This window comes from Pongo pygmaeus, chromosome 5, assembly GCF_028885625.2.
Source record: "Pongo pygmaeus isolate AG05252 chromosome 5, NHGRI_mPonPyg2-v2.0_pri, whole genome shotgun sequence".
In the NCBI taxonomy this organism is placed as follows: Eukaryota; Metazoa; Chordata; class Mammalia; order Primates; family Hominidae; genus Pongo; species Pongo pygmaeus.
The window spans coordinates 139,253,393-139,275,962 of record NC_072378.2 but is presented as its reverse complement, the minus strand read 5'-3'; the positions used below and the strand labels follow the sequence as shown (position 1 = coordinate 139,275,962).

The window sequence follows — 22,570 nt, the reverse complement described above, 5'->3', positions numbered from 1 at the left end:
ATAATTAAAAAGAAAGAGCTTGGAAGTTGTCAATTCTGTCCTCACAACAGCAACAAAAAGTAGCTGAAGAACTCAGAATCAACAGCTTTTCTCCGATCCTTTATAGAATTGAAGTTATCACCCCAAAAGCTGGAATGATAGGCGCTACAGAGAATCAAAGCTTATCAGAAACAGAAATTGCCTGCATGGAATAGGGATGCTTGAAGGGTATTGGCTTAATTACTGGAGATAAAGTGTGGACTAGCTTTAGCATTTAATAACTCTGGGCTCACACACTGGTATGAGTTTTGCCTCTAGGAGCCTGCCAGATTGTTGCAATGAAGAGCTAATAAAAATTTCCTTATTCTGGCTGGGCGCGGTGGCTCACACCTGTAATCCCAGCACTTTGGGAGGCCAAGGCAGGTGGATCATTTGAGGTCAGGAGTTCGAGACCAGCCTGGCCAACATGGTATAAAACCCCATCTCTACTAAAAATACAAAAATTAGCCGAGCAGTAATGGCATGCACCTGTAATCCCAGCTACTCAGGAGGCTGAGGCGGGAGAATCCCTTGAGCCTGAGAGGCAGAGGTTGCGGTGAGCCAAGCTCAGGCCACTGCATTCCAGTCTGGGTGAAAGAGTGAGACCCTGTCTCAAAAAATATATATATATAGATAGATAGATAGATAGATAGATAGATAGATAGATAGATATAGATATATATAGAGATAGATATATATAGAGATATATATAGATAGATAGATACATGCATACGTATATATATCTTCTTACATGGTGGAGAGAAGAAAGGTACCATTTTGAAATATGCCCAGAGTATTTTGTTCTTAACAAGGGCCTGACCTCAAGGGAAACTTGTACTAGAACCTAACTAACTGGGACTTAACCAGTGCCTAATCAACCTGGGAGAAGGGAAATGCCCAACTCCAGCCACCTCTAACCTTACTGTCTCATGTTAGAGGTGGGGAAAAAAAAAAAAAAAACCAAACCAAAAACTGAGAAGCACTTGTGAAGGTCACAGTCCAGAAGTAACAGACTCATTAAAAGACTGAAAATTGATCACAGAACTATAGAATGTTTCTTCTCCTGACATCTTAACTACCACAGCAGTAGGACTCTGGTATAATAATGGGATTACAGCTAAAATAACTGCAAGGCTCAGACCCTATTTAAGAAGGGGTCTCTAAGGAAACCCAAAGATGATTGGGAGAGAAAAGGACACTGGAGAAAACTGTAGCCTCTGATGCCAAGCTGCAACAAACAGTAAATATGACCTAACTCCCAGCCAGATAAACATAAAACTTCACACTGAAGGCCTGTTTAGTTCCTTTTACCTGACACATCATGTCTGCTATTCAACAAAAAATTATAAGGGGTGCTGGCTGGGCATGGTGGCTCACTCCTTTAATCCTAGCACTTTGAGAAGCCGAGGTGGGCAGATCACCTAAGGTCAGGAGTTCAAGACCAGCCTAGCCAACGTGGTGAACCCCCATCTCTACTAAAAATACAAAAATTAGCCAGACTTGGTGGCACGTGCCTGTAATCCCAGCTACCCAGAAGCCTGAGGCAGGAGAATTGCTGGAACCCAGGAGGCAGAGGCTGCAGTGAGCCTAGATTGCACCACTGCACTCCAGCCTGGGTGACAGAGTGACACTCCGTTTAAAAAAAAAAAATTATAAGGAGTACTAAGAGGCAAAATACACAGACTGAAGAGACAGGGCAAGCATCAAAACTAGGCTCAGATATAGTAGAGATTTTGGAATTATCAGAGCAGAAACTTAAATATGATTAATATGTTAAAGGCTTTAATGGAAAAAGTAGACAACATGCAAGAACAGACAGGTAATGTAAAAAGAGAGACCAAAACTCTAAGAAAGAAAAGGTAATACCAGAAATAAATATAACAGAAATGAATGCCTTTGGTGGGGTCATTAATACACTGGACACAGCTGAGGAAAGAATCAGTGAGCTTGAAGATATGTCAACAGAAGCTTATCAAGCTGGAAAGCAAAGAGAAAAAAGACCAGGGACAAAGTAGGGGTAGCGGATAGGGACCACCAGGGGAAAGAACAGAATATCCAAGTAATAGGGACAGTTACAAAAGGCAAATCATATGCATAACGGGAATACTGGATGAAGAGAGACAGAAGAAATATCTGGAGTAATAATGATTGGAGATTTTACAAAATTATTGACAGCAAGCCATAGGTCCAAGAAGCTTAGAGAACACAAAACAGGATTAAAAAAAAAATCTACATCTAGGCATAATACATTCAGATGTAGAAAATAAAAGAGAAAATCATCATTTCAGAGAATACAAAAACAAAAACCCACCTTACTGTCAACAAAGAGTCAAACTCTGTAAAATAAAGAGATTTATTCTGAGCCAAATATGGGTGACCAGGGCCTGAGTCACAGTCTCAAGAAGTCCTGAGAAAATGTGCCCAAGATGGTTGGGTTACAGCTTGATTTTATACATTTTAGGGGGACAGAAGTTACAGGCAAACATCAATCAATACATGTAAGGTATACATTCGTTTGATCCAGAAAGATAGGACAACTTGAATTAAGGGCTTCCAGGTCATGGGGGGATTCAAAAGGTTTTTTGATTGGCAGTTGGTTGAAAGAGTTATTATCTAAAGATCTGGAATCAGTAGAAAGGAGTGTCTGGCTTTAGATAAGAGATTGTGGAGACCAGTGTTCTTATGTAGATGAAGCCTCCAGGTAGCAGTCTTCAGGGAGAATAGATGGTAAATGTCTCTTATCAGACCTTAAAAGATAGCATACTCTTAGCTGAATCTCTCCTGGATCAGGAAAAGACCTGGAAAGAGGAGATTCTCTACAAAATGGAGATTTTCCCCAAAAGAGATGACTTTGCAGGGCCATTTCAAAATATGTCAAATAAATATATTTTGAGGTAAACTATGATTGATTCTAGGGTCTGCTATCTGCCATGTGATACTATACTAGAGTTGGGTTAGAATTTGGTGTCTTATTTCTACAAGGAGTTCATTTTATCAGTCTTAAGATCTCTGTTTCAATGTTAATTTTGGTCAGTTGTGCCTGAATTCTTAAGGGAGGAGAGTATAATGAGGCATATCCAATCCCCCCTTCCTATCATGGCCTGAACTCATTTTTCAGGTTTACTTTGGAATCCCCTTGGCCGAGAGGAGGAGTCCATTCACTTGGTTGGGAGACTTAGAATTTTATTGTTGGTTTCTATTACCTATAGAGGAACAAGGATAAAAATTACACTCGACTTCTCTTCAGAAACCATGTAAGAAGAGTGTGGAATGAAATAAGGAAAGTGTTAAAAGAAGAAACCACCAACCTAGAATTCTGTATCCAGCAAAATTTCCCTCAAGCAATAATTTTTTTACACACAAAAAATTTGAGAGTATTCATTGACCTTAGTAGAACATTAATAAATGTTAAAAGAAGTTCTGCAGAGAGAAGGAAAATGATATAGAAAATCAAACTTATGTAAAGAAAGGAAGAGTGTTTGAGAAGGAATACATGAATGTAGAATAATCTAATATTCAAAAACGGAATCATCATAGAATGTCTTCTACCAAACCAGTGTGTTTAGAATTGCTGGTTTGGTAGCTAGTTTCTTTCCATCATTGTAGCTCTTTGCTATTGCTACTGACCAAAAAAAAAAAAAGATCAAAGAAAACAAAAATGTCATGACAATGAGAAAAGTGACATATTGTGTGATTTGATTTTCATTTAAGATCTAGTCTAGGTAAGGATGGAGGTGAGGGGACTGATTTCTTCCACTTACCCTGCTACCCTGTGTCTTTGAGGAACATTTGTTGAAATACTCATTGAAATAACATCAATTTTTATTACATTTATTGGAGTTTAACAAATTAAAGGAGTTAATTCCCTGCCCTTTGGTTGCTGTTTGCTGAATCACTGTCATTAATACTGAAAATCAAACTTATGTAAAGAAAGGAAGAATGTTTGAGAATAGAATTTTATTTGATTCTATTAATTATTTTGTTATTTATTTTATTTCTATTTTATTCATAGTTTGATGAACAGTTTTCTAAAGCAGAGATCACCACACTATGGCCCACACCTGTTTTTGTATATGAAGTTTAATTGGAACATAATCATGTTTGTTCATTTATATCTTGTACTGTTTATGAATAGTGTATTACTTGTTATGTGTTGTGTCATTGATAGAGCTGCTTTTGTTTTACAATAGCAAAGTTGGGTAGTTGCCACAGATATCATTTGGCCAGCAAAATCTGAAATATTTACTACGTGAACCTTTACAGAAAAGTTTGCCCATCGTTGTTCTAAGGGAGTAAAGGGGATACTAATTTATAAAAATTAGCATCCTTCCATCTTTTTTTCTTACGCTACTCTGAACATTGTGCAAACTAAATAGCGTAAGGTCTTTTTAAAAACTGACCTCAATAACTATCTGAGGATAATAAATTGGTCCTCTCTTTCTTACATTTGAGCAGATCATTGGTGTGAAAATCCCACAACACTTGGAGCTTAGCTAAGTAGAAAAGTGGCCGGGTGCAGTGGCTCATGTCTGTAATCCCAGCACTTTGGGAGGCCGAGGCAGGTGGACCACTGGAGATCAAGAGTTTCAGATCAACCTGGCCAACATGGTGAAACCCCATCACTACTAAAAATACAAAAATTAGCTGTGCATGGTGGCGGGTGCCTGTGATCTCAGCTACTTGGGAGGCTGACGCAGGAGAATAGCTTGGAGGCGGAGGTTGCAGTGAGCCGAGATTGCGCCACTGCACTCCAGCCTGGGCGGCAGTGAGACTCCGTCTCAAAAAAAAAAGAAAAAGAAAAGAAAAGTGACCAACCTTTAGAATGCCTGCTTATGTGGAGTTTGTGGTCCTGGCAGGGACAGTTTATTTCTCCCATTCTATCCAGTAGCTGGCTGGAATGCGAACATGGTGATAAAATACCCTACACTATCTCAGAGGGAGTCGTCTGTAACTTTTCAGTCCAATGCATAGATTCGTTTCAAACCTACTGTGTCAGACATTGTACTGAACGCTGGAGCTACAGGATGAGTAAGACAGTCACCTGCTTGGAAGGTGTCCACAGCCTTAGGATAGTTAACTATTGTTTACCTTAAAGAGAAACTTATTTCTTCATCACAGCAATGAAGTTGGGCTACATCTTGTACCCTAATCAGATATCTGTTTACTTCTGATATAGTCTATAAAATCAAAAACAAAATTAGAAGTACATATAAATTTTTTTAAATAAAAAACTTACTACTGCAAACCATTTTATATCCCAGAATATGCAAATGTTAACTAAAACACAGTTCAAGTATGAAAAAATGAATGTTTTCACTGTTTATGAAACAGGTTTTCTTAGAAAGACCACAGTATTGACAAAGAAAACTATATATAAGGGGAAAAAAGTAATTTTTGTCAAAGTTTTAAAACTACTGACATGATAGTTTTATTTATAAGTGCTTTCCTAATTTCAAAAACAAAGTTGGGGGTTGGGGGATAAGAAGGTAGCTATTAAGAAAAAGAAGTAGGCTGGGCACGGTGGCTCATGCCTGTAATCCCAGCACTTTGGAAGGCCGAGGTGGGTGGATCACCTGAGATCGGGAGTTGGAGACCAGCCTGGCCAACATGGTGAAACCCTGTCTCTACTAAAAATACAAAAAAATTAGCCAGGCATGGTGGTGCATGCCAGTAGTCCTAGCTACTTGGGAGGCAGTAGAATTGCTTGAACCCTGGAGGCAGAGGTTGCAGTGAGCCGAGATCGTGCCACTGCACTCCAGCGTGGGCAACAAAGTGAGACTCCATCTCAAAAAAAAAAAAAAAGAAAAAGAAGTGAATGAATTGGTATGGAGTAAGAAGTCAAGCCTTTATATTGATCTAGTCATGGGGATGAGCTCTTGGTGTGAACAGTGATCCAGAGAGAGTTTTGTAGACTCTGTGAGTTTCAAGAATTTGGATCTTTGCAATCCAATCATCCTTATCTTTCCCTACAAAATGTCCAGACCAAAATTATGACATAACAACTTCATCTTGCTTCTCCAATTTGATTAAATAAAAATAACATTTCTAATCAATTGATACTTTAATTCAACATAACTCACATCCTGAGCTCCTCCTATGTGCCAGACATGAGAAGGCAAGTAAATCATAGCTCACACATGATGGAGCTCCCAGTTTCATGAATAAAGGATTGCAGTAAAATGTAACAGGGATGTTCAGGATGCAAAATCCCTACAAAGAAGCCGCTCACAGCTGGAAATGCTGGGGAAACTTTGCAAAGGATATGATGATTGAACTAGATTTTTATAGAATGAATAGGGGTTTATCCAGTGAAATAGGAAAGAAAAGCAATTTCAGAGAAGAAAGGGTATGTGCAAAGCACAAATATGTGAAAAGAGGTTAACATTAGAGAATTGTGAGTGGATCTGTGTGGTATGATTATAAGGATGTCAGGAAAACTGTAAAAGATAAGGGAGGGTGGGGCCAGATGAAATTCTGTAGGTTAACAGGTCGCTAACAGAGGCCTTCTAAAGCTTTTTCAGACACCGTCAGGGTGCAGAATCCTGCACCAGGTATCATATGCAGGGAGATAGAAAACAAGTAGAACATGGCTGGGCGCAGTGGCTCATGCCTGTAATCCCAGCACTGGGAGGCTGAGGCGGGCGGATCACGAGGTCAGGAGATCAAGACTATCCTGGCTAACATGGTGAAACCCCATCTCTACTAAAAATACAAAAAATTAGCTGGGCATGGTGGTGGACACCTGTAGTCCCAGCTACTAGGGACGCTGGGGAAGGAGAATGGTGTGAACCCGTGAGGTGGAGCTTGCAGTGAGCTGAGATTGTGCCACTGCACTCCAGCCTGGGCGACAGTGCGAGACTCGGTCTCAAAAAAAAAAAACTAAAAAAAAGAAAAGAAAACAAGTAGAATACATGGCCCCTTTCCTCAAAGGGCATCGTGATCACAGTAATACCAATAAAGGAGCAAAGACTGCCGAAAAGTTACGGGATAGGGACAAGCTCACTTGTGCCCCTTCTTATAGAGCAACCTTGCAGGTAACAAGGATGTGAAATGGGGAAGCATGGCAGTGCCTGGCACGTAGCAGGCATTCCACAAATACTAGCTGCCTTGGGATCTGTAGGTCTCCTTTTGCAAATGACTGGAGGTTGTATTCATGAGCAGGAGATACAGCAAGTTCCTAAGAATACATACAGGGCATCCCCAGATGATTCTCTGTATATCTGACAGATGATCCTTCATACTGATGTTTTGCTTCATCTAGGGGGGGAAAAAAAGTACTTTTAGGCAAACTAAAATTGTGACTTTTTATTCATAAAAGAAATAGATTAAAATATTTTATGGCACTTGATACAGGGCTTGGTATTTTCATATGTTATAATAGAAAGTTTCAGATTTTTGGGCCGGGTGCAGTGACTTTCGTCTATAATCCCAGCACTTTGGGAGGCTGAGGTGGGTGGATAGCTTGAGCTCGGGAGTTGAAGACCAGCCTGGGCAACATGGTGAAACCTCGTCTCTACACACATGAAAAAAAGCCAAGCATGGTGGCGTCTGCCTGTGGTCCCAGCTACTCAAGAGGCTGAGGTGGGAGGATTGCTTGAATCAGGGAGGCAGAGGTTGCAGTGAGCCGAGATCGCACCACTACACTCAAGCCTTGGTGACAGAGCCAGACCCTGTCTCAAAAAAGGAAAGAAAAAAAAAATTTCAATTTTCTGTACCCAATGTTTTAAAACAAAGGCAAGTGGCAAAACTGGATGCAAAAAAGTATCTGCATGGAAAAACGTGTTAGCAGTTTATATTCAGCCCAGATGCCTGTTTACAATATGCACTATATAATGATAGTATTTTCAGAATGATAGTACTGTACTCCAAGGTGCTTAATTACTTCTTCAGAGAATAATTATGACGACCATTGTACTCACTGAGGCAGGAAAGCTAATTAATGCATTGAAAGTACTTTCAGAAACAAAGGATTTTGCTTTTTTTTGCCTTTTAGTTGTGTAAAAAATCAGTCCAAATACTTCATTCTTCAAACTTTCATAAAAATTTTATTATATTTGTACAAATATCTGAAAACATTGTCTCATGCTACTTGGCTTAGAATAGATGCCCTTAGTGTTAGAAATCACTGAACACACTATTGATTTAGTATTAAAAGGATGAAAGACTTTAAAGCGAAGAACCCCACAAGAAGATAAGGTGTCTCAGGATCTTTGAGTAGGAGTACCACAAAGGCATTGTAACATGTTTAAAGGACATAGATTCTTATCGGCAACCAACCTGATCTATATAACCTTTATATTTTTTGATTTGGTCAATTGCAGTGGTCAAGTCCCCACGGTCAACGTGCTCTGCAGGGGTATGAAGCCTGACAGCGTAGAGAAGATTAAGGTATTCTTCAAATCTTCGGGATGGGTACAGCAGCAGCTCTGGCAGGCTGTATGAGGCATAGAGAAGGGAGCTCTGGTCTCTGAAGGCCCAGGAATGCCCTCTCTGGGGGGGACCCCTGCTGTGCTCTCCCTCAGAACATACCTCAGCATTTTGGTAACAATGGTCTTATCATGCCTCTTCAGGAAAGTTCGGAATGCTGGTATCATTTCTCTGCACTAAAAGGTGAGGATTATATTGTCAAAACTTTATGAGATAGTTGTAAAGTCCACTGTTCCACTGAGCAAGCATGATCTATGGAATGCCTTAAGCAAAAGGGCAACATCTATGTGTAACCAATTAGACTATTAGTAGTGCCATTGGTGTTTTCCTAATATGTTAAGAATGTGTGTTGGCTGGGCGCTGTGGCTCATGCCTGTAATTCCAGCACTTTGGGAGGCCAAAGCAGGCGGATCACGAGGTCAGGAGATTGAAACCATCCTGTCTAACACGGTGAAACCCCGTCTCTACTAAAAATACAAAAAATTAGCCAGGCGTGGTGGCAGGCACCTGTAGTCCTAGCTACTCGGGAGGCTGAGGCAGAAGAATGGTGTGAACTTGTGAGGCGGAGCTTGCAGTGATCCAAGATCGTGCCACTGCACTCCGGCCTGGGCAACAGAGCGAGACTCTGTCTCAAAAAAAAAAAAAAAAAAAAGAATGTGTGTTAATTATACATAGGCCTGACCCTATTCATTGAACTTAATCAGTATAGACAAATAAGAATGTACTTTGCAACCAGGTGGGCCTGGATTTGAATTACAATAAATCAAATATATAACCTTGTCAAATTACTTAACTTTTCTGAGCCTCAGTTTTCTCATCTGTAACATGGATATCATCACTAATGCTTGTGGTGTGGGAAAAAAAAATCCTATCCATAAAGTGGCTGTCACACAGTAAATGTTATTTCAGTATAGTAAGATCTTGACTATCAATGGTATTCACCTTTAATACTTCTGTTAATTATGTTTTCCATAGTAATATTTATTATACAGGTGTTCTACTGTACTTAATATATTTTTTTCGTTTTTTGTTTTTTTGAGACAGAGTCTTGGTCTGTCACCCAGGCTGGAGTAGAGTGGCATAATCTTGGCTCACTGCAACCTCTGCCTCCCGGGTTCAAGCGATTCTCCTGCCTCAGCCTCCCAAGTAGCTGGGGTTACAGGTGCCCGCCACCATGCCTGGCTAATTTTTGTATTTTTAGTAGAGACGGGGTTTTGCCATGTTGTCCAGGCTGGTCTTGAACTCCTGACCTCAGGTGATCTACCTGCCTAGGCCTCCCAAAGTGCTGGGATTACAGGCGTGAGCCACCGCACCGAGCCTTAATATCTGTTTTAAAATGTATTTATTTATCACTATTAGAGCACCCGTGAAGTTACCTCCTTTTCCATGCCTAAAAGATGTCGGCAGTGCTAACTTATAGAAATCAAATATTCACTGATTTCATTATTGGACTTTCAGCTAAGACCAAGTGAAATATTCATGGATTTCAATCATATTAATAGCTAACATTGGCTGGCATGGTGGCCCACACCTGTAATCCCAGCTCTTTGGGAGACAGAGTTGGGTGGATTGCTTGAGCCCAGGAGTTTAAGACCAGCCTGGACAACATGGTGAAACCCCGTCTCCACAAAAAATACAAAAAAATTAGCCAGGTGTGGTGGCACATGCCTGTAGTCCTAGATACCTGGTAGGCTGAGGTGGGAGGATCACCTGAGCCTGGGGAAGTTGAGGCTGCAGTGAGCTGTAATCATGCCACTGCACTCCAGCCTAGGTGACAGAGGGAGACCCTGTCTCAAAACAAACCCCACAACCAAATAACTAACATTTAAGCTAAGTACTTACTTGTGTGCACACACTGGGCCTAGTGAACTAGGCATCATTATCTATAGCTAAAAAAATTTAGGCACCAGTGTGTTCCTGATACCATGTGATACTTTGCTCCAATTCTTGTCTCCAAGGTCAGTTCTATGAAACTACCTTATTTATGTAACTTTTGAATCATCAAGTTGTCTAGCAGTGACTAAACTCCCTGGGTGGGGTAGAAGGAATACTACAAAGGAAGCTGTCCAAGGGCAGGAGCCCTCCAGAGGCCTCCCAGCCCACAGGCCTTTCCTGCAGGGCCTCGGTGAAGACAAGTGGTCACAGTGGACTCTGGCCGAAGTGTGCTGCCATGTGACAAGGTAGCCTTTTCTAGGCTTTCGATACCAATTGAGGAGGGAAGAAAGAGGGATGTTATTCCCATCAGAAGGTATCCCCACAAGAGCAGCAAGTGGTACATGAGGGAATTGGATATTCCTGCTCAGATTAAATAATGGCAGAAATTGCAACAGGAAAAACTGTTAATAATTTACTCTCTAGGAAATGTTAAGACCAAGACATTCCTTACTTAATAGTGACATTTCATAAATTGATTGTTCTTCCAAGAAAGACATGGATGATTAATTTATTTTCTACATGAGAGAGTGAACTTGTCAAGGATACACAGGATTGTAGTAGCAGAGTGGATTCCAAGCTCAATTGTGGAGCATTTTCCTGTAAGCTGAGGGTATCTGGGGCAGGTGAAAGCCTGGCCATTTGCATGAGGATGAGTTCAGTTTAAAAACCAGTTCCTGGCAATGCTGGGTGTCAAATATTGTGCTAGCCCCTAAGTCGGGGTTCCTGTCCTCAGAGGTCACAGTATGGGAAGAGAGCTGGGAGCTAAGAGCAGAGAAGCCTTTCTTATTAACGCTGGTCTTTTGGGTTCCACATGTAACTTCCTTTCTAGCTCAGGTCTCATAGAATGATGGAATTGAAACTCATTTACCTTCTCAATAGTTTTCAGAATGACAGGGTAATTGTTGAAGAAATTGGTATATGTGTTCAACTGGCTTCCAAACTTCATGACTATTTCTCCCACACAGTGAGTTGGGCCCCATTCCTGCAGTCTGTCTCTCAGGTTATCTAGAAACTGCCTGTGGTATGAGAAGAGCATAAGCATGAACTATTCACTTGTGATAACTTACAAACCCAAATATCCATTGTCATCAGCATGGGCATTTTCACCCTAGTCCTTTACGGTAGGGTTTTGGTCAAGTCATTTCTTCTTAACACAGAGAAGTGCAGATTTGACAGGAAAGGAAGTGGGACGTGAAGGAGTAGGTTGGCCGGGGTGGAATCCCACCTCTTCACCTCAGTTCCTTGAGTCAGAACCACACAATGGCCACGATACAGCTGCCGCCTAATGTCCTAGTCTCTTGCCTCCAGATAGGCAGATGGGTGAAAGTTCTTACAATTTTTAGAAGAGAGTGCTCCACTGTCTTCAACAGCTGAATGCCATAGCCTCTACTTAGCCCATTTCCCCAGAGCTCTAAGAAAATCCCTCATTCATCCATCAGAGGCTTTGAACAGTGGAAGAGGCCTAGTTCAACCTCTTCACTGTAGGAGCTGGGGCCCATTGAGAGGAAAGAACTTGTTCCAAGTTACCCAGAGAGTTACCGTCAGGGAAGGACATACTCAGGTTGCCCTCCTTTACCACAGGCAGAAATGATCACTTTTCTCTCTCATGTTATGCACTTGAAAATATGTTGTTATTAAACTGACCCCCAGCCTTGGGCTTTCTAAGCTAAGTGTCCTGGTGGCTTAATCCCGTTAAATCCTTCTGGTTTTTTCCCATTGCTTAACTGAACATTGCTGATTAGGAACGAGCATATGGCTCTCCTCCTTCCTGCTATCTTTTGCATGGACAGTCTATTGGTTACAGCAAGGGTTCCCAACCCCCAGGCCATGGATAGGTACCAGTCTGTGGCCTGTTAGGAACCAGGCTGCATAGCAGGAGGTGAGTGGGGGTTGAGTGAGTGAAGCTTCACTGATATTTACAACCGCTCCCCGTTGCTTGCATTACTACCTGAGCTCCAGATCAGCAGTGGCATTAGATTCTCATAGGAGTGCAAACACTATGGTGAACTGCACATTCGAAGGAGCTAGGTTGCATGCTCCTTATGAGAATCTAATGCCTGATGATCTGTCCCTGTCTCCCATCACCGCAAGATGGGACAATCTAGTTGCAGGAAAACAAGCTCAGGGCTCCCACTGGTTTACATTATGGTGAGTTGTATAATTATTTTATTATATATTACAATGTAATAATAATAGAAATAAAGTGCACAATAACTGTAATGCGCTTGAATCATCCTGAAACCATTTCCCCCGCCCCTGGTCTGTGTAAATATTGTCTTCCATGAAACTGGTTCCTGGTGCCAAAAAGGTTGGGGACCACTGGGTTACAAAATGCCTAGGTCCTGAATGCTGCTCCTTGCACTATGGCTATGAACGGGGGAAGGGGTGTCCTTGGGAATCACTACTGGTTGCAGCCCAGTAGGTAATGTGATGAGGATCTCGCTGCTATAATCAGGGTCCCTAAGAGGGGCAGAGCATCATTGCACCTCCATACTGCTTTTGAAACAATAAAGCATGGGCTCTTCTCAGTGCACAATGAATATTTTAAAAAATACATATTCAGGGTTTACCTGTTGAGACTTAAAATCTGTAGAATATCAGAGAAAATGATCTGGATATTGGCAGCACTCAGAATCGCTCTGTTTGATGACAATGCTGCTTTCAGTGGTGCAACATAAACATTTCTCACAATTTCCAGCATCTGCACGTATTTTCTCTCACTCTGTAAGAGTTCCCTGACAACTCTAGCTCGCTTTTCTGCTGAGTCCTTCTGGAGTATTCTCTCCTGTAGAGAAGTGTTAAGAACTCTAGTCAGTGACGGAGATGGAGAAGTAGAATTGCTGAGCAGTCAGGCAGCTACACGGAGACCCCCCTTGCTGGTTTTTGCTGTTCAGGTTGAAGGGGACTTCACGGGGACTATGGAGGACCCCGCTGTCCATCACTTGTCCCCAGTATCACCAAAGAGCCTCTCATATCAGGCCAGCCTGATGGCCAAGTAGAGAAGGGACTTTTAATCTTGGATCTAAAGGAAGGCAGTTTGAAACTTATTTTTATCCATCTGTCCATCCAAATCCATATTAGGTGTCTTATGCTGGTGCTGGCCATGTAATGATGAGAACAAGACAGAGTCCTGTCTTCATGGAGGTTACAGTCTAGTGAGGAAGCCTTTGGCTTGTCTACTCTTGTTTGTTTTCCTATTTCTTTTTCCAAGTAGTGTTTTATTGATTATCCTGCAAACAGAAGAACTGAAATGAGCTAGCCCTCTGCTACAGTTTGAATGTGTCCCTTCCAAAATTCAGGTGTAGCCAATGTGACAGTATTAAGAAGTAGAGCCATGAAAAGATGACTGGGTCATGAGGACTCCTCCTTCATGAATGGGATCAGGTGCCCTTAGAAAGGGGCTTGACAAAGGGAGTTGGTCCTCTCTTGCCTTCCACCATGTGAGCACTCCAAGAGAAGGCCCTTGACAGATGTTAGCATCTTGATCTTAGACTTCCCAGCCTCCATAAAGAATTTCTGTTCTTTGTAAATTACCCAGTCTCAGGTATTCTATTGCAGCAGCATGAACGGTGAAGATACCTTTTCATCATTAGCTAATTTGCTTCCCCAGCTGACATAGGAAAAATCTGAAGCATATGCTCTTCTTTCAGTATTAAGGATCTAACTTCAGTATTAAGGATAGACTTGGAGCTATGAGCCCATCTCTCCTGGCTAGCCAGGTTGCCAGATGTGCTATGTTATGTTTCCAACTCTTGTTTTATGTATTTATTTTATTTTATTTCTTTTGATATGGGGTCTCACTCTCTTGTCCAGGCTGGAGTGCAGTGGCATGATCTCAGCTCACTGCAACCTCCCGCCTCCCGGGTTCAAGCGATTCTCCTGCCTCAGCCTCCCAAGTAGCTTGGACTACAGGTGCATGCCACCATGCCCAGCTAATTTTTGTATTTTTAGTAGAGACGGGGTTTCACCATGTTGGCCAGAATGTTCTCGATCTCTTGACCTCATGATCCACCCACCTCAGCCTCCCAAAGTGCTGGGATTACAGGCGTGAGCCACCTTGCCCAGCCTCTTGTTTTATTTTTTAATGCAGAGGTGAAAATCATACACTGGCCTAAAGAAATTCCATACCCTGATGTTGTGTGTGCTATGTTTATATGGAAAGAGAAATTAATTTTTATTGCTGGTACTAGATAATGTTTTTCTTTTATCTGTATATTTCAAAAGCTATAAAATGAGCATCTTTATACCAGAAAATTTATAATATCTAAATTTCAAAAACATAATGTCCTTCAATTTGAGCCTAGAATTATTATTTTCCCTCCAGCTCTAAGTATACCCACACTGCCCCCAATAAAATATGACAATACTGCTTCTGCCACTCCTGCTGCTGCTTGTGTTCTCATTCAGTGCGGACCTGAGGTGACGCCAGCACTCAGTATGGTGAACAGAAAGCTCAAGGAAGGGTCAGAACTGCTCATATTAATTTTAGGGTAGTGGGCAGGATGGTTCCTTGGTGCAATTTAGGATTAACAGGCATACACCACTTAGTCAACTAATGAAAGCCTATTGTGAATAGCAAGGCTTGTCAATGAAGCGGATCAGATTCCAGTTTGTCAGATGGCCAATCAATGAAACAGGCACACCTGCAGAGTTGGAAATGGAGGTTAAAGATACAATTGATGTGTTTCAGCAGCAGGCAGGAGGGATCCAGTAAAAAGAGAACTTGCTGCTTTACGCCAGAGGCTATTCTTACAGACCAAGACCGCATTCTCCACTAAAAAACTGCTGGTTCCACTACGTCCTAACTATTACAGTATAGTTTGCTCTATTCTTTCATTTCCTTCCCCATTCCTTTATTGTACATAAGGTAACTGATGAATATGCACAAGCATTTTTAAAAAAATTAGTGGCTAATGGTATGGCTAACGTATTAGTGGCTAATAGTATACCATCAACATCAATGGAGATGAGAAGGGGAAAAATGCTTCTGTGAAAAGACCTCCTTGGCCACGTGCGGTGGCTCATGCCTGTAATCTCAGCACTTTGGGAGGCTGAGGCGGGTGGATCACTTGAGCTCAGGAGTTCGAGACCAGCCTGACCAACTCGGCAAAACTCTGTCTCTACTAAAAATACAAAAATTAGCCAGGCGTAGTAGCACATGCCTGTAATCCCAGCTACTCAGGGGGCTGAGGCAGTAGAATCACTGGAACCTGGGAGGCAGAGGTTGCAGTGAGCCGAGGTCATGCCACCGCACTCCAGCCTGGGCAACAGAGCGAGACTCCATCTCAAAAACAAAAAAAAACAAAAAAAAAACAAAAAACCTCCTTTCTCCCTTCATGGCATGCTCATTCAGCAGTTATCTTTATATTCCAATCTGTTATTTTGCTTTCATTGTTTTAACAACAGCAATATATGTATATATATGTGTGTGTGTGTGTATATATGTATCTAAATCCTTGCATACCTTGTTCAGTTGGAGAATTCTAATGTTTTTCATTTATCATTGTAACATGAAGGGCACATTTTATAACGTTTTCGTACATACCTCTTATATGTAGGGCAATCTGTCTTTAAGTGAGGATCCATTAGTTGATAAAAATGATTCCCAGATAGTTTTTCCTTCAAGTCAAACACCCTGTTGTTTAAATAAGTGTCTTGTTTAAAATGAAAAAATGTGTAATGCTATGTGATCTTCACCAAGATGAGTTAACCATCATTTCATTAACTAGAATTATAATGTAAAAATAAGAGAAAAATAAGAGAACTCACTGTATTTGAAATATTATAAACACACTCTTCTTTTTTTAAATTTTTTATTTTGAGCAGGGTCTCCCTCTGTCACCCAGGCTGAAGTACAGTAGTGCAATCATGGCTCACTGCAGCCTGGACCTCCCGAGCTCAAGTGATCCTCCTGCCTCAGCCACCAGAGTAGCCACCATAACAGGCTAATTTTTGTAATTTTTTTGTAGAGGCAGGGTTTTTCTATGTTGCCCAGGCTGGTCGCAAACTCCTCTGCTTAAGCGATGCACCTGCCTTGGCCTCCCAAAGTGCTGGGATTACAAGCATGAGCTGCCAAACTCTTCTTGTTTATTTTCCAAACACATGGTCCGTATAGAATACCTATTTAGACATATCTAATGAGGTAAAAAATACATCTGCATCCCACTTGGCAGTTGGCTTACAGTCCATATTTTTTTTAATATTATATGTGTATTTCTGTATGTATATATTTTTAAATACTGGAGTTATCCAACATTTATAATCATTTTGAACTAAGGTTTTCATTGTCAAACCTTGTGTTGTTATCTTGAAACCACTATCAGGTATTATTACCAATAGTCAGATGAGATACCCTCATATCCACTGCTCTATGGAACATGCTCCTCCTGGGTGTTCCTAGGGATGGGTTTGGGGCAAGTGGGCATCCATGTCCTGGGGCTCCACTGCCTGCACTGTCTGCAGGCTGGGAAAGAGCCCCAGGTCTGAGCTCAGGGCTGCAGGAGTTAAGATTTTTCTTGCCTAATTGTCTGTCCTTAGGGAAGTCATTTGACTTTTTTTCCCCCATGTAACTTTTCTTAACTCTAGTTCTTTATCTATAAAATGTGGCTAGGGATGTGTCCTTCATAGGATTCTGAGAATGAAGTGTGTTTGTGTGTTTGTGTGTTGAAGAAAACAAAACAGCGTGCCCATGCCGTGGGTTACACAGGACGGGACTGGCCCCTGCTGAGGCTGCAGCTTCCTCCACACTTTACCTTTGACACAGAAAGACGGAGCCCTAGACATTGTGTTCATTAGACTCAACTTTTGAAGTCAGACTGTAAGTTGGTAGATTAATTAGAAACTGTGAGCCTTTGTCCATGTGCCATTTCTTTAAAAGACATCCTAGTATCATAAAGGAAAGTCAGGGAGTAACATACAGATTTGTTTTGCTCCAAGATGTTACACTGCTATCCTTCTGGCTCAACTTCTTTTCAGTCCGGGGCTTATTTGAAAAAAAAAGTCTGCCAGCTGAATTCTCTCTAATAATTTTGGAGGTTTTTTTTTTTTTAATTCCCCCAAAGGGAAATTTTCAAGGAAAACGAAGAACTAACCAGAATAAAGGCTGAAATTTCACTATCAGAAGCAAAACCAATGGTAAAGTTACATTATATAATAGCTTACCAGATTAATCAGTGCTTCAAAATTTAAATCATTTTTGCTGAGCCTGGACTTTGTGTCCCAAGAATTGTCTTCAACAACATTTCTTTCCTGAAGATTGAATGGAAACTTGGTTATTGGAGGCAGGTCTTGGCATCTCTGAAAACTCAGTACTGTGCCCGCAGGAGGCCCTCAGAAGCCTCTGTCTTCAGCCCCAACCTCAGTGATCCCTACACACAATGAGTTAAGTGCTTGCAAATGGGATGCCACTCTTAAATTCAATTTTATGTTTTTTAAAAATAGTCTTTGCTTCCTTTGAACTACATAATACTTGAGAACTAAATCCAGTGTAGCTCCCTCTTCCCTGGGAGCCAGGGGAGTGATGCTGGGCTGGGGCTTCTCCTGGGCTTAGAAACTCACACACATTCCTGGGTAACAGGCTTCCTTTTTTTTCTTTTCTTTTTCTTGAGACGGAGTCTCACTCTGTCACCCAGGCTGGAGCGCAATGGCACAATCTCGGCTCACTGCAACCTCCGCCTCCCAGGTTCAAGCGATTCTCCTGCCTCAACCTCCTGAGTAGCAGGCTTACAGAGCCCACTACCATGCCCCACTAATTTTTGTATTTTTAGTAGAGATGGGATTTCATCACGTTGGCCAGTCTGGTCTGGAACTCCTGACCTCAGGTAATCTGCCCGCCTTGGCCTCCCAAAGTGCTGGGATTACAGACATGAGTCACCGAGCCTGGCCAGGTAACAGGCTTCTGCCTCAGCTCTGCTCTGTTCCTTCTCAGTTGAGGGCAAATAGGTTATTTTTATTTTTAAGATCCAGAAGGAAAAGCTCACAAAACTCACTCCTTTTTTTGCCACCAAGTGAAAATGTGTCATAAACCGTTCACATACCTTTCTAGACCTGCACATTTAAATAAGGCTTATTCTTTCTTCACTTTACCTTCTTAACTATTCTTGCTGTGGCCTCCCTAAAACTTAGCACATTTTTTTAAAGCCCTCCACCCCCACCCCTGCTGCGTGCAGCACCCCAGGGTCCACCCTAGCAACAGAGCAGTGGTCCTGTGTTTATGTTGAGGGATGGTGATGGTCAATGGTCTTTATTGCTGCCTTCCTCATCAAAGACAAAACTACCAATGGCAACTCTTGGATGTCCAGGGATGAGGCTGGAAGAATAACTTCAATTTGTAACTAAGGCTCCTTTTACCTTACTCTGCTGAGGCAAAAGTGAATTTTTATTTTGGAGATGCCACATTGCTCTGGCAGCCTGAGCCTCTGCAGAAGAACCCTGGTCTGCAAAGCTGCAGCCAGCTAGCTCAGTCCCAGATGGCAGGAGGTCCCACCTGAGCCTGAGTGCTTCCTGTCTGCTCCAGGGAGTCTTCTCATGATTTCTTTTGTCCTCTGCACTTGTGGCTGTCTCATACCAGCCTGGCATGTATCCATACTTATGGCTTGGGGCCGGGGGAGGAGATCTACTTGTTTTTGTTTTGTTTTGAGACAGGGTCTCACTCTTTCACCCATGCTGGAGTGCAGTGGTGCAATATTGCCTCACTGCAGCCTCGACCTCCCAAGCTCAATTGATCTCCCACCTCAGCCTCCCAAGTAGCTGGGACTACAGGCATGTGCCACCATGCCTGGCTGATTTTGTTCATTTTTTTTTTAGAGACAAGGTCTCACTATGTTGCCCAGGCTGGTCTCAAATTCAAGTGATCCTCCTGCCTTGGGATCCCAAAGGGATGGGATTACAGGCATGAGCCACTGTGCCCAGCCAGTATCTTGCACTCCAGCGTGGGTGATGGAGTGAGGCTGTCTCAAAAAACAAAAACAAAAACTCTCAGGTTGGGCCAAGATTAGGATAACCCAAACAGCACACAATTGTATTGTGGATCTCACAGATAAGGGAGCCATCTTTCTCTGGGAGATCACCTGACTGTACAGGCTCACATGAAAATTTATGTATTAAAATTCAGGTGTCATCATGGACCTCCCCCAGACCACCTTGGCTATTTTAGAACCTGCTCGCTTATAATTGGGCTTTGTTTCACATTCCAGCTCAGCAGCAACTTACTTTTTTAAATATAATTTTTTCCTTGTGGATAGGACATTGATTTGGCATAGTAATTTTGTTTGAACCTAAAATTGGCAAGTTCACTCATTTTATATTATATGTTTAGTTGCCAGAATTTTTACAGCTTAATTTTAGATTCCAGTGCCATCTTTTACTTAGTTTTTTTGGATGAATTCAGAGGAAGTAACATGGCAGAAACTGTGCACATTTATAAGACAACTATCATTTTGGGTTGGTGGGTCTCTGCCTTGGCTCTCCAGGACATATAAGGAAGACCATTAAAAAAAAGCTCACAGAACATGTTAGGGATTTTTCCCTAGGATGGGGCATAGGCAGACACTATTTTCCAGAGACATTCTTAGTCATTGCTGATGCTTCTGCCAGCAAACACTCAGCTGCCTGGATAAGGGGCCAGAAATAGTTGTGAAAATGACAGATAGAGTTCAGGAACAACTGTAATTCTGGCTGCCAGCCATCACCATGGTTGCATGGTATCAGTGTAAACATTATAGGCAGACAAAAACCAGGAGCAAATAATGATTGGGCAGCAGAATGATAGGTAGGTAGGTAGGTAGGTGGTTGGATGGATAGATACATGGATGGACACACATGCACACACAGTCCTAGATTTGACAGATAATCCATATTACAAAAGCCCCTCTGGGAGGGTTTTTTGTTTGTTTGTTTGTTTGTTTTTGAGATGGAGTCTTGCTCTTGTCACCCAGGCTGGAGTGCAGTGCTGTAATCTTGGCTCACTGCAACCTCTGCCTCCCAGGTTCAAGGGATTCTCCTGCCTCAGCCTCCTGAGTAGCTGGGATTATAGGCGCCTGCCACCACGCCCAGCTAATTTTTGTGCTTTTAGCAGGGACAAGGTTTTACCATGTTGGCCAGACTGGTCTCGAACTCCTGACCTCAGGTAATCCACCCACCTCAGCCTCCCAAAGTGCCGGGATTACAGGCATGAGCCACTGCGCCCGGCTGGAAGGGTCTTTAAAGCAATTATCTCAGAGAAACTTTCATTTTCCCCTCCTTTGTCTCCTGAGGCTTCTGAATGAATATCCAGTTTTAAAAATAAACCCTAATGTAAGGAAATTCAGCTTTTCTATTTTTATCCTAATGCAACACTGACATTTAGCTGTGGTTCTTCCTCCTAGAGGTCTCCGCATTTGTTCTGTGGGCTTTGTGCCCAAGCTCTTTAGTGTTAAATAGTAGAGAATCAAATGAGAATCTAATACGTATTTTTTTCTAATTCGATTTTTTTAAAATCAAATTTCCAGGCATTAAGGAGTTTTGCATTTTTCCAGTTTTATTACAGGCAGACAATGTAGCAATAGAGAGCCTGATTTCCAGCAATGAGGAACTTTCAGCCCAAATTTCATGCATTATTTTATGAACATGATGAGCTGTTTGGATCAACAGCCAGTTGAAAAGACTTCATTCATTTTGAATTTTATTTGGCACAGAAACTAGAGGAGAAAGTGTCTCAGAGGAACTGCTCCAAGTGATTATTCCCTTAGGTGTCAATGAGCCCAGAAACGGTTCTCACCAAGAGTTAGGTCTTTCACATATGAGAGTGGCACTTCAGAGGACGAAGCACCTTAGTTTGGTCCTTATTGCTTTCTTGCTCCAAAGAGGGGCTTTTCTGGGATCCGTATGCCTGGGTTTTGAGGTAACAGCTTCACCCTTAGGCATAAAGGTGGGTGAAAGAATCCAATAAAGTTTCCGGGGAGTCAGGAATCAGCAGATGTTGAAAGGACTTTGGAAGAATTTGGAACCTGTGTAATGTGGTTATATGTTGATCATTCCCTTTAGTGAACCAAGGGAAAATGAGTGGTATTAGAGGCCTGGGTGCTGTTTTTCAGGTTTTCATAGGCTAAAGGATGGATGGAGACTATGTCCACCCTTTTGGGAGAATAATCTCAAAGAATTTCAAAGAGAAGGTGGCTGGCATAATGAGACGAAAGCAGCAGCATCTGAGAAGCAGAAGGAGGAGTCTGGACTAAATGCCCATCTGGCGTTCCCACCCTGGGGTTCCCATCCCAGCCCGTGCGTTCTGTTAACAGGCGCTAATCATGCTGCACCACCTATTTGTGTATCAGCCTCATCCTCCACAAAGGCAGGAACTGTCTTACTTTGCTGTCTAGTCCCAGGATTTAGCAGAAGGTCTAGCACGTGGTTAGCTCCTGCAAATATTTAGAGAATGGAACTAAAAAGATGAGGAATTGCCCCTCTGCCTGAGAAGTTTCCTGAAAATATCGATTTAGGGGCAGGGCAGCCAGCAAGCAGGGTTTCAACCTGTAAAGGGCTTAGATATCCCTGGAAAAGCATTTAGACTCCTCTTGGGATGGCCAGGCATGGTGGCTCAGGCCTGTAATCCCAGCACACTGGGAGGCTGAGACAGGAGGATGGCTTTAGCCCAGGAGTTCAAGGCTATGGTGAGCTATAATTGTGCCACTGTACCCCAGCATGGGTGACAGAGCGAGGCCCCATCTCAAAAAAAAAAAATTAAAAAATAAAGACTCCTCTCTCAGGGAGATGCTTGTGGTTGGGAAGAATAAGCCACTTGGGCACTTTGTGGGGGAGGGGAGGATTAAAGTAAGGGTTGTGCTATGGTAACAGCAGAAGGGTAGGTCTTTTTTTTTTTTTTTTTTTGAGATAGGGTCTCACTCTATTGCCCAGGCTGGAGTGCAATGGCACGATCTTGGCTCACTGCAACCTCTACCTCCCTGGTTCAGTGATTCTCCTGCCTCAGCCTCCCAAGTAGCTGGAACTACAGGTGTGCCCCACCATGCCTGGCTAATTTTAGTATTTTTAGTAGAGACGAGTTCTCACCACGTTGGCCAGGCTGGTCTCAAATTCCTGGCCTCAAGTGATCCACCCGCCTCTGCCTCCCAAAGGTCTGGGATTACAGGCGTGAGCCACTGCGCCTGGCCAAGGATGGGTCTTAATGACGGCAGGCCGTGTGCTGCTGAGTTCATTT

At 42.3% G+C, this 22,570-nt stretch overlaps 1 protein-coding gene across 2 annotated transcripts in view; it reads right to left on the bottom strand.

Annotated features, from left to right (window-relative positions):
• Window positions 1-22,570, bottom strand: part of ECT2L (epithelial cell transforming 2 like) — a 105,630-nt gene that overhangs the window by 10,056 nt on the left and 73,004 nt on the right. For both annotated transcript variants that reach the window (XM_063666654.1, XM_054492686.2), the window contains 7 exons: window positions 17,542-17,628; window positions 12,951-13,165; window positions 11,249-11,396; window positions 8,548-8,621; window positions 8,296-8,452; window positions 7,210-7,275; window positions 5,107-5,195 (listed from right to left, as the gene is read on the bottom strand). In XM_063666654.1, the coding sequence (XP_063522724.1) occupies window positions 5,107-5,195; window positions 7,210-7,275; window positions 8,296-8,452; window positions 8,548-8,621; window positions 11,249-11,396; window positions 12,951-13,165; window positions 17,542-17,628 (836 nt within the window). The remainder of the gene's footprint in view (window positions 1-5,106; window positions 5,196-7,209; window positions 7,276-8,295; window positions 8,453-8,547; window positions 8,622-11,248; window positions 11,397-12,950; window positions 13,166-17,541; window positions 17,629-22,570) is intronic.